The sequence below is a fragment of the Bison bison genome, unplaced genomic scaffold (genome assembly GCF_000754665.1).
Source record: "Bison bison bison isolate TAMUID 2011002044 unplaced genomic scaffold, Bison_UMD1.0 scf7180017864289, whole genome shotgun sequence".
Lineage (NCBI taxonomy): Eukaryota > Metazoa > Chordata > Mammalia > Artiodactyla > Bovidae > Bison > Bison bison.
Window position 1 is genome coordinate 2259683 of NW_011494861.1, and position 11387 is coordinate 2271069.

The following is an 11387-nucleotide window of genomic DNA, read 5'->3' on the forward strand; positions in this document are numbered from 1 at the left end:
TCCACTGCACGCGGCCGTCTTTGACGCCTACGGCCCCATGTGACAGCTGCCCTGGGAGCAGGTGGGGTTCGGGCAGCTCCTTGCACTCGGGGTGCAGCATGTGCAGGAAGGAGGAGATGCTGTAGCCTGCAGGGATGGCGGAGAGGGGGTTGTGGGGACCCGGGATGGGAGCATCTCTTCCCCCATCCCACCCACCCATGTGTACCTACCCATCTGAGTATGTACACACCAGGGGCACACGCTTTCCCCCCAACCTAGTTTAAAAAACGTCTGAAACTACTAGCAATGTCACTGGGAAACCTACAGTACCCATTTGCCATTGGGGCAGAAACTGAAATCCTGTGCCTTCTCAGAACCCACCTGCCAGCGCAGGAGACATAAGAAATGAGGGTTCAATCCCTGGGTCGGGAAGGTCCCCTGGAGGAGGAAATGGCAACCCATCCCAGTATTCTTGCCTGGGAAATCCCATAGACAGAGGAGTCTGGTGAGCTACAGTCCATGGGTTGCAGAGAGTCAGACATGACTGAAGTGACTTAGCATGCAGCACATGCATGCCTTTTCAGGAAGAACCCTAGTCTGACCCAGGTTTCTACTGAGGGGTTGGCCCCAGACCTCACCCCCAATTTTGGGAAAGCTCCTCCCACAGGTGTGCCCTGCACACTTCACACCTCCCCAGGCCTGTGGACTCTCTGCCAGTTCATCCTCAGGGATGAGACTACTCTTATCTGGAAGGTTCACATAGCTCCCACCCCTGCGTGGACACACACACACACACACACACACACACACAGACGAGAGTCCACAGACACCCCAACTCCAGGCATGTGTGTCCTGGGGGCTGTCCCCACCTTGGACCTCACACCCACCTGAGGGCAGGCACTGGGCCCCGCCCGGCTTCACCAACTCCGAGTTCCCCGCTATGGCCTTGCAGAGGCGACACAGGTGCCCAATTTCTTTGAAGAGGTCAAAGCTGCTGTCATAGATGACGCTGCCCTTTCCCAAGGAGACACAAGCCAGTGCAGCTGCTCAGTGAGTCAGGGACTCAGTCCTGGCCCCACCCTGGGGAGGAGCCTCCGGCAGCTCCTGCAACCATCCTGGCCAGCACTCAAACCCTCTGCCTGGTTGCCCACGGTCCTGCCTGAGTCTGCTCTGCCCCACCCCCAGCAGCTCCTCTGCTCCCATCACTGCCCACCCCCACGGACCCCCTCAGTCTCCCTTCCTTAATTTTACTCACAGCATGCTCACCTGGGCCCTTGCTTTCCCCTCTCCCTCCGCATAGCTGACTCCCACCCCTGCCCTCCATCACCTGCTTCCTCTTCTCCCCACCTCCCCGTCCCTCTTCTGAACCCCTGCGGACTCATGGTCCAGACTGGATACAACTCCTCTGACTCCACCTGGCTCTCAAATTACTTAGTGTCTGACACCCTGTATACCCGGCTGGCTGAATTCCCGAGGCAGAGGTTACGACCAACGAGACCTACATCCACAGTCCTTTCAACCACATCTCAGCCCCCATCACGTGCCAGGCACAGACCAAGTCACACCTCTCTCTGTCAGATCCTTTCTCCTCCAGCGCCCAAGAGCCCCGCACCAGCACAAACATGTACAAAGAGGAAGACTACTCCAGGCGAGGGCACCCTGGCTGAGGCACACAACAAGGGCTATGGGCATGGGGTGGGGGAGAGGCCCCCTGCAGGAGGACAGGGAGGGTTTACCCACCTGTTGCCCTCCCCTCTGTTCCACCCCTAGTGATGCAGGGCAGCTGGCTTGGTCCCAGATTCCTGGGTGATTCTAAAAGCTCGACCCTGCTCCATCCTCAAGAGAAATGATGCCCCAGGGGTCCGGGGAGGTCCTGTCTGGGCTGGGTGAGCGGTCAAGGAGCTAAGAGTGGGGGTGGGGAGCTGGGCTGGTGGTCCCTGCACTGGTAGCTGTTCATCAGCCTGCTGTGGCGGGGCCCTCTGGCAGCTGTCCAGCGTGGGTGCACGCACCGGGTCTCCGATGACGTGGTTGTCCACCTGCCGTGTGCGGTTGATGCCAATGATGCCAAAGACCACAAAGACCATGGCCCCCGTGTCCACCAGTGGCCGCACTGCTGGCTTCCCACAGCCCGTGTTTATGCAGGGGTTGAAGCCGAAGGTGGCGGAGAGGCGGGCCTTGGGTGCTGCAGAGGGAGGCACAGCTATACAGAAAGGCCAGGCCCAGCCTCCCGAGGCCCCACAGCAGCCTCCCTGCACATACCTTTCTCGCTGGGCACGTAGAAGAACCCTTTGGTCGGCCCATCGGGGCTGGAGCTGAGCAAGCAGCCAGGAGGTGCCACACACACACGCCCGTGGAAAGGGGGCTTGTGGGACTGGGCAAAATACAACTTCCTGTGGAGGCAAAGGAGGCCGGGACTGAGGATGGGAGGGCCAGGAGGGCTAGGAGGGGTTGGGAAGGAGAGGCAAAGGCGTGCAGAGGCCAGAAGAACAACCCAGGGATCAAACCAGCATCTCTGACGTCTCCTGCATTGGCAGGTTCTTTACCATAACGCCACCTGGGAAGCCCTCCAGGGGTGCAAGAATTCTGAATGACCTCAGGGCCAGCCTTGGGGTCATTGCCCAGAAGCCCCCAGCCCCACCTTAAACTGAACAGTTACAGAGCTCAAGATTCTGTTTGAAGAAAGGATTCCACGGTCAGCTTATTTACCACTGGACTTTATGTAGCTCTGGGATTCCCTGGTGGCTCAATGGTAAAGAATCTGCATGTAATGCAGGAGACCTGGGTTCGATCTTTGGGTTGGAAAGATCCCCTGGAGAAGGGAATGGCAACTCATTCCAGTATTATTTTCCTGGAGAATTCCATGGACAGGGGAGCCTGGCTGGCTACAGGGAAGTCCATGGGGCCACAAAGAGTCAGACACGACTGAGCGACTAACACTTTCTTGATGTAGTTCCAGGTGCTTTATAGAATGCTCTAAGCTCATCCAGGCAGCATGACCCCAGTGGCTATTGTGTATCTGCAGAGGGAGCCTAGCCCTAGAGGGCAGGCAGAAGGACCCCACCTCCTGAGCCAGGTGGGCCAAGCTGGAATGGCCCAGTGAGCCCATCTTGGTCAACCCCTGGCCCCAAGCTGAGTCCAGCCTCATGTGGGTGCTCGCTGCCCCAAGACCAGGCCCTGCCAAACAGACCATGGTCCCTGGTGGCAGAAGCGCAGGCCCTGCACTGCCGTTATCTGGACTGCGATGGCAGCGGGCTCTTCCTTTCGGAGCACGTATTGTAATTTGTAATGACATTGCGCTTGACTTGCTAGCTGTTGTCTCCTGCTAGTCAGCCCGAGGGCAGGAGTCACATCTGTCTTGTTTACCATCCCCAGCACTAGCCACATGCCGGCCCACTGTCAGTGCTCAAGGTTTATTAAATGAATGAATGGATGAGAGAGTAAGGCCCTCAGCGAACATAGCCTCAGTGGTCAGAACAGGGGGAGGAACCTGGGAAAAGATGCCCCCAGCTGGCTCGGAGACCCCTCAAGGCACAGCACACAGTTGCTCATTAAGTATTTGGGGACAGTGACTTCATGCCAGGCGCTAGGCAGGGCATGTGTATACAGTAGATAAGGACAACAGACACGGGCTCTCTCCTGTCACCTTACAGTCTCAGGGGGTGTTAGCTGCTCAGTCGTGTCTGACTCTGCCACTCCATGGAATATAGCCCGCCAGGCTCCTCTGTCCATGGGATTTCCCAGGCAAGAATACTGGAGTGGGTTGCTTGCCCTCCTCCAGAGGATCTTCCTGACCCAGGGATCAAACCTGGGTCTCCTGCATTGCAGGCAGATTCTTTAGGGAGGAGCAACACTAAATAAATAACCTCTGAATTAACTGTATGCACTGAGAGTGTGGATAGAGCCTTGGAGAGGTAGGCGGCGTGTACTCATTCTTTCCTTCACTCATTTACCCAGCAAGCGTTTCCTGAGCACCTGCTGCGTGCCAGGCTCTGGACCAGGTGAGGGGATACGGCAGGAGGCCTACATTCTCCTGAGCAAAGACAGGTAACGAACCAGCTGTCAGTATGCTTCCAGGTGATGGGAACCAGAAAGAGAGCAGCTGGGTGATGTATGGGGAGAGATGGGTTGTGGCTGTTTCAGCTGTGGGAGGGCGGTCTGGTCAGAGACAGCCGTGGGTGGGGAGTATCTGGGTAAGGACCTAAATCTTGAGGAGTCAATCATGGACTTCCCTTGTGGTCCTGTGGTTCTGGAGGAGCTGGGGAAGAGCACCATAGGTCCAGGGAACAGCAAATGCAGGAGCTCTGAGCTGGAAACTGCCTGGTGTGCCAAGGGGCAGGCAGACAGCGTCTCTCACAGAGCCACTCAGAGGATAAGGGGCAGATAGGGGAGAGAACTGTGGGCCTGGCATCTTGGTGTTCCCCGATCCCCAGCTCTGGGGGGGAGACTGTCTAAGCACACATGTGGAAATAGGTAGGGGTTTCTTTTTAAAAGAATTTTTTTTTTTAATGTGGACCACTTTTTAAAGTCTTTATTGACTTTGTTACAATATTGCTTCTGTTTTTGGTTTTGGTTTTATGCCCCTGAGGCATGTAGGATTGTAGCTTCACTGACTAGGGATTGAACTTGGTCTCCCTGCACTGGCAGGCGAAGTCTTAACCACCAGACCAACAGGGAAGTCCCTGGACAGTGGCCTGCGGACATCCCTGGTGGGAGGGGCAAACGAGTGGGAACCGGCTCGTCTGCAAGGCTCTGTTACCGGGTGTGCTGCTGCTCCTTGGCGGCCACGTAGAAGCTGAAGTCAAGCTTCCAGCCCCGTTTGGTGTCGCAGGCCAAGGTCGTCACCATCCACTTGCGGGAGGGGCTCGCCGCCTGGAGCAGCCCTACTGTAGACATACAAGCGGTCAGCTTCTTGGTGAAGTTACCAAAAGGCGCTCTATACACCTAAGCAGTGGATTGACAGAGACAAGACAGGTGACTCCGGGAGGCTGCCTCTGCCTGGGCTGGGCCTCAGGCTGGGTCCCCTCCCTCCTGGGAGACCTCCCCACCCCCTGCCCCTGTTCCAGCCCCCAGAGTCAGGGGAAGAGCTCTGGGCAGAACCCAGGAGGCTTGGGTTCGAGTTTAAAGGTGAGGCAAACCCTTCCCTCTCTCTCTCTGAGCCTCAGTCCTTCTTCAACTGAGGATTTACTCCAAGCCAGCCCTGAGCTGGGCTGTGAATACAACACTGAACCAGATGGGCTTGGTGCCTGCCCTCCTAGAGCCACGAGTGACGATGGCTTCATATTATTTTAAGGGCTTAGACTTAAACATTAGCATGATAAGACCCAGGAGGAACGGGGCAGTAGAAGAGGAGGGTGAACTGAGAATTATTTCCAGGACATGGCCCAGGGAGGAGGTGACATTATGTTAAGAAACCTGAACGGGGAGCCAGTCGTGCTTTAAGCTGGAAGGCAGGCTCTCCAGGCAGTGGGAATCACCTTGTAAACATTAGTGTAAAGGTCAGAGCCAGGGAATACCTCACACACTCCGTCTTTCAAACGGAAATACAAACCCTGATCAGATTGACATGAGTTGACATGGGTAACTGTCACCCTGGAGGTGTAACATGTTAAAGAAACACCAATGATGTTTGAGAGGAAAAAATCAGAGGCCTGGGTTGGCCCTGGGAGACCCTTTTCTGGGGGTGTTAGAACAGAGGCTGAAAACGACAGTCTAACTCATGGCTCCCGTTTACCAAGTGCTTACTACATTTCAGGTGTTACAGAACTCACAGGCCTTGTCTCAAGTACCTCCAGCAACCCAGGGTGGTACCTTTCATACCCCCATTACATAGATGAGGAAGCTGAGGCTCAGAGAGATGAAGTAATCTTCCCAAAGACACACAGGTTATAAATGGCACAGCCAGAACTCGAACCCAGGCCTGGCTGACTCAGCAGCCCTGCTTTCACCACTCTGCAGGTCCCTGCTGTGGGCCTGGCTGATGGCAGGAGAGGGTCCTCATTTGCCTGGAGCAGGTCCATCCTTGCAGACCCTGCCCCTACCCCGACGTGGCCAGTGCCCACCAATGCAGCACTAAGGGCCCCTTCCCTGGTCGTGGCAGCTCACTGCATGAGAGCCCAGGCTCACCTGGAAGGAGGGCACCTCCCCGTCCCCAAGGGACACGGTCTGCCAAGGGGCAGGCAGGCTGGCATTGAGGGAGAACCTGTAGACAGTCGGGCGGCCTTTGTTCTTCACCTTGGAGACGTACACGGTGCCTGGGGAGTCTAGGGACAAAGGAGGGGTGGAGGAGGGGGGACGATCACCTCGGCTAGCATCCCCTGATCCTGCAGCAGCCCAGCCTCTGCTCCACTGGCTGAGGAGCTGAGCCTGATCTCGGGCTCATCTCCAAGTGTTGGCTCTGTTCCTGTATACTGGACCAAGCCCACCGCAGTGGTGGAGGGGCAGGTGGTGGTGGTGAACACGGGGATGGCGCAGTGACATAGATGGAGGGCAGGTGGTGGTGGACACTGGATGGGAGGTGGCAGGTGTGGAGGAAGTGACAGTGCAGGTGGAAGCCATGGTAAAGATGTGCCAGTATGGACTAGGGAAGTGGCAGTGATGCCAATGACGGGAGCACAGTGTGAAAGGTGGGGCCACATTGGTGATGACGATGGTGGGCACAGAGGGGGTGATGATGGTTGTGGGGTGACAAGGACATATGGAACTGCCCTGGGGGTTAATTCTGGGGGTTAACTGCGGGGGGTTAATTCCCACATGTATCCCAGCATACCCCCTCTGACGGGAACACCAGAAGGGATAAGCTAGGCTCCAGTGTTCAGGAGGCCCCCTCCCCCAAATCAGGATGGTCCGGCACACAAGGCGGGTTCATGTGGCAGCACAGGCCAGGCTGGGGTGTGGCAGGAGGGGATCGCCTTGTTCTGGCCGAGGAGAGCTGGTGGGATGCTGGGCGAGGGCCTCAAGTTCACTCCCCTACCCCCACCCCCAACCCAACCCTGTTGTTCTTGAAGGAGAATCAAAGAAGGGATTTTATCTGCTCTCCCTGCAAGACCCCCGCACCCTTGTACCAGGACATCCTGACACCCCCACCCAGACAGTCCACATTCCCCACTGACCCTGCAGCGTGGCCTCAGGCCGGCTGGCCCAGGACACCCCAGAACCCCGCTTCTTCTTCTCCAGGGACGTCCGGATATTGTTCTGCAGGCTGTGGGGCTTCTCCTGGAACAGACCTACCCCCCGCGTCGTGTCAGGGACAGGAGGGCCTCCCTGGCTGGGCTCGGCTGAGGTTGGGACAGTGACGATCCCAGGGACACAGGCCCTGGAGCCTTTAGAAAAGGGGGTAGTGTCAGGGTGTCTGGGGAAAAGGTTTTTTCTAAAACAAACGTGGGGAGAACTGAAAAAATGCCAAATGCATAAGAATCTTAAGGCAAAAGAAAGGTACCCACCAGCCTTACCCCGAGAAAGACACTCAGAAGCTTTCCCTACTCACCCTCATCTTGCCTCACTTTCCCCCTGTCAAATGGGATGACACTCCCAAGGGTTACCTCTGGAGGGTGGTTGAGGGATCAAAGGGGACGCTGCATCTCATGGGCTTAGCAATGTGTCTGGCTCGTGCTGAATGCTCCATAAATAGGAATAATTAGAAACGGCAGAGATGAGGGGAGACTGCCTGTTTTGCCCCAAGCATTGTAGATGAATTTTTTGTTGGTTTTGTTTTTTTAATGAGCTACATTTTACACTTTCAAAAATGCGATCCTCACAGTAATTCTAGGAGGTGGTTATTATTAACCCCATTTGACAGAGAAGCAAGCAGAGGTTCGAGGAGGTTACATGACCTGTAGGGGAAGTGAGAGGCGGAGGCCAGCAGGACAGGTCCTGTCTGCCCCTACAGCCGAAGCTCTTTTTGCTACAACATGAAGGGCCCCTTTAAAAGGCAGCTCAGAGGCTGAGAGATACAAGGGGCCAGGGGCTGAACTCTGGCTGGGGTCTTGGCCCTTCTCCAGATGTTTCCAGGAACTTTGGGATCATCCCAGGGTCTGTCCATCTGTGAAATGGGAGCAGATGTGGCTTTCGGCCTCCAGGCCCCAAGGGATGGCAGAAGGCCTTGCAGGGGCAGTGAGAATGGAATGAAATTCAATGCCCGGGCAGGTGGGAGTGGCGGAGGGGATGTGGCCAGGTCAGCTCCAACTCAAGAGGGGATCCTCAGGCACCTCCCTAAGCCGCTGTTGATTATCATACATTCGGCTCATGCAATCACCAAGGGGAAGGCCAGGTTAATCTGAACACCACCCCAATTACATGAAGGCAATTACAGCAGTCAGCGGGTCTTCCCCCAGGAGCTGGGAGCACTCACCCAAGCGTCTTCTCATTTGGTTTCTAACCACCCGGCAAAGCGGTATGACCTTGAGTCGACTTCCCTCGCCCTACCCTGGACCTCATCAGACTAACTCTAAGACAAGCAGACATCTTTATCTCACCTCTTTGCTCATCCCTGGCACATGCTCCATCACCAAGTCCTGTGGATGTCATCTCCTAAAAACCTCTTGACTTCACTGCACCATCAACCACGCTGGCTCCAGCCCCTACAGTCTCTTGTCAAGATGACTACACCAGCCTCCTACCTGGACTCCCAGCCATGCTCTACGCAGCCCTCCAACCAGACAGCACCTGGTCCCTCTCTGCGTAAAGCCCTCCACTAACTTCCAGTGACAATGACAATGACAATGTAATCCAGACATCACACTGTAGCCCACCAGGCCCATGTGGCTAGCTTTGGCTCATGCAACTACCTCCCTCAAACCTGGTCCTAGTCTTTCCCACCTCTGGTGCTCCCCTCTGCCTAGACCACTTCCTTCCTCTCCCCTCCCAGCCAGGCCAAGTCCTTCCCATTCCACGAGTCTTGGCTTAGATAGTCCCTCCTCCAGGAAGATCTCCATGATGCTGAGCTCCCCAGGCACCCTGCTTTTCGTCCACCACAGCTCAGATCTACTATTACATGGCCTCCATAGCAGTGGAGTGAATTCCTGTGCTTGGGAAGCCTGTCCTGCCCACTGTGGCCTCCCCAGCACCAGCACAGCTGGTACCCAGAAGTATTCATTTAATGAAATGTGGAAACACTGAGACTCCCTGGTGGCTCAGATGATAAAGAATCTGCCTAGAGTGTGGAAGACCTGGGTTTGATCCCTGGGTAGGGAAGATTCCCTGGAGAAGGGAATGGCTATCCACTCCAGTATTCTTGCCTGGAGAATCCCATGGACAGAGGAGACTGGTGGGGCTATAGTCCATGGGGGTGCAAAGAGTCGGACGTGACTGAGTGACTAACACTTTTTAGAGGTGGAGTTGATTTCCTAAGTTCACATGGTGATGGGGAGCCTGGCATCTCTAGTCTTGGGGATCTGGACTCCAAAGAGGACACCCCGGCAGGAAACCTCACCTGAACAGGTGATGCAGGAGATGCCCTCAGCGCTCAGGTTGTACTTGAGGTCCAGCAGCACCTGGATGTTGGTATCGGGCCGGAAGAGCAGAGGGGCCCGGCTGGCGGGGCGGAGCCGGCTGGCGAACACCAGGGACAGGACGAGGATGGAGACAAAGAGCCCTGCGAGGAAAGGACACTGCACTAGGCAGGGCTGGGGCCCTGTGGCGGGGGGACACATGCACAGCCGGGGCCTCCAGAGCCCTGGGAAAGAGCTGCTCCTGCTGCGGGGAGGAGGGCAGGTATCCCAAGGGAATGGGCAGAGGCCCAGCATGCCAGCCTGTGGGTGAGGCTGCCGGGGATCACTCCCTTGAAGGTAGGGGCCGGTTGTCATGCATGTCACCAGGGGTCGGACTTCAAGTTCCAGCTCACATTCCTGGACAAAAAGCAGCCATCATCTTAGAGCCCTGAACAGTCTATAAAGAGCCGGCACATCCATTTGGTCTTACACAGACCTAAATCTTTACAACGATAATAATAATAGCACTTAACTTTCATGGAGCACTACTGCATGCCTCACACTGGGCTAAATTCTTTACACATACTGTCGTTTCCTTACAACAGCCTTACTAGATTCTCCTCTTCTCCTCAGTCATAAGATAGGAAACTGAGGCACAGACTAACTGCCCCAGTCCAGGTGGCACAGCTAGAACGTGGCAGAGTCAGGATCCCAATTAGCCAAGCTGGTCTAATGCCAGAGCCCAAGCACTGGGCACTCTGCTCTGCTGTCCAGCATGATGACCAGGACGTAGGAGGTGTTCAATAAGCGACAGCTATCGTGAGACTGGCTTTATTCTCTGCAGGGAGGGGGTGAGGCTCCGAGAGAGTGAGCGACCTGAGCCTGGGTCTCTGACCTCTAGCTCATCTGTGGGACAAGGGGCGGGCTCCCAAGACCTGCGTGTTCTTTGAGAAAATGGCCAGGGGGAAGTCTGTTCTCCACATCTCAGGCGCTGGGAGACACTGCGAGATGGGGGAAGGAGAGTGGAGAGCCCACTTACCCACAATCACCCAACGGCTCTTGACGGCCGACCACAGGACCCAGTGGTGCAGCAGCTCCTGCAGCTGGGCAATGAGCTGCCCCCGGCTGCCCCCGTTGGGGGCCGGCTGCAAGCCCTCGGGGGGCACAGACACCAGGGACACATCTCCCAGCTCCAGCGACACTGCAGGGCAGAGCAGCGGCCCATCAGAGGGCTGGCCCAGAAGTGGGTCAAAGTCCCACTGGTCCACACCCCCTCCAGGGAAGCTCAGATGCTTGACGGGGATCCTCCCAGTCTCGTCCCACCCCCACCTCAGGACCAGATGGTCCTCGCACCAGCTTGTCAAGGTACTTCCCCTGACAGAGGCAGCGCCTGGGTCCCGCAGATTCAGCAGCAGGCCCGCACCCCCTCTCACCTGGCTCCTCCTCCACACTCAGCAGGGGGATGTCATCGTCCAGGTAGGGCATGGGGCCCTGTGCAGGGCCACCCCCAACCCGCTCAGGAGCCGTGAACACGTCCCCAGGGAAGTGCGGGGAACTCCTGCGGCCACACTTCTGGTTGCAGCTGCAGACAGAGTGGGGGAAGGGTGGGTCCTGGGAGTCCAGGCTGCATGTCCGAGCTACATGTGAACCAGGCATCACGCTGCTACTGACAACCCACAGGACATGCCTCCCAGGCTTCCAGGAGCCTGTGCCTGAATTCTCACCAGTGTCATCTCCCCCAGGGCCCTCGGGTACCACAGTTCCTCTGGGGAGACAAATGGTGACAGTAGTCATCCCTAGGGACAGCAGATGATGGCACACAGCTGCCCAAGCATCGAGGTGACTGCAGCAGAGGGATCACGCCTGTGCTGTAGAGTGCCTGGGGCCCTGAGACCAGGGGGATGGGGAAGCGGGGCTGGGCTGAGTGTGCAGCTGAGGCCTTAGCTGGAGTGAATGTGGGGGACCAAGGCTCACCCTGGAGAC

General features: G+C 56.6%; 1 protein-coding gene across 1 annotated transcript in view; it reads right to left on the reverse strand.

Moving 5' to 3' along the window:
* Window positions 1-11387, reverse strand: part of PTCHD2 (patched domain containing 2) — a 36737-nt gene that overhangs the window by 5119 nt on the left and 20231 nt on the right. The window contains exons 8-17 of the mRNA XM_010849893.1: window positions 10838-10986; window positions 10444-10605; window positions 9407-9568; window positions 7089-7202; window positions 6103-6239; window positions 4736-4920; window positions 2239-2369; window positions 1989-2161; window positions 867-993; window positions 16-126 (exon numbers count right to left, since the gene is read on the reverse strand). Coding sequence (XP_010848195.1) covers window positions 16-126; window positions 867-993; window positions 1989-2161; window positions 2239-2369; window positions 4736-4920; window positions 6103-6239; window positions 7089-7202; window positions 9407-9568; window positions 10444-10605; window positions 10838-10986 — 1451 coding nt within the window. The remainder of the gene's footprint in view (window positions 1-15; window positions 127-866; window positions 994-1988; window positions 2162-2238; window positions 2370-4735; window positions 4921-6102; window positions 6240-7088; window positions 7203-9406; window positions 9569-10443; window positions 10606-10837; window positions 10987-11387) is intronic.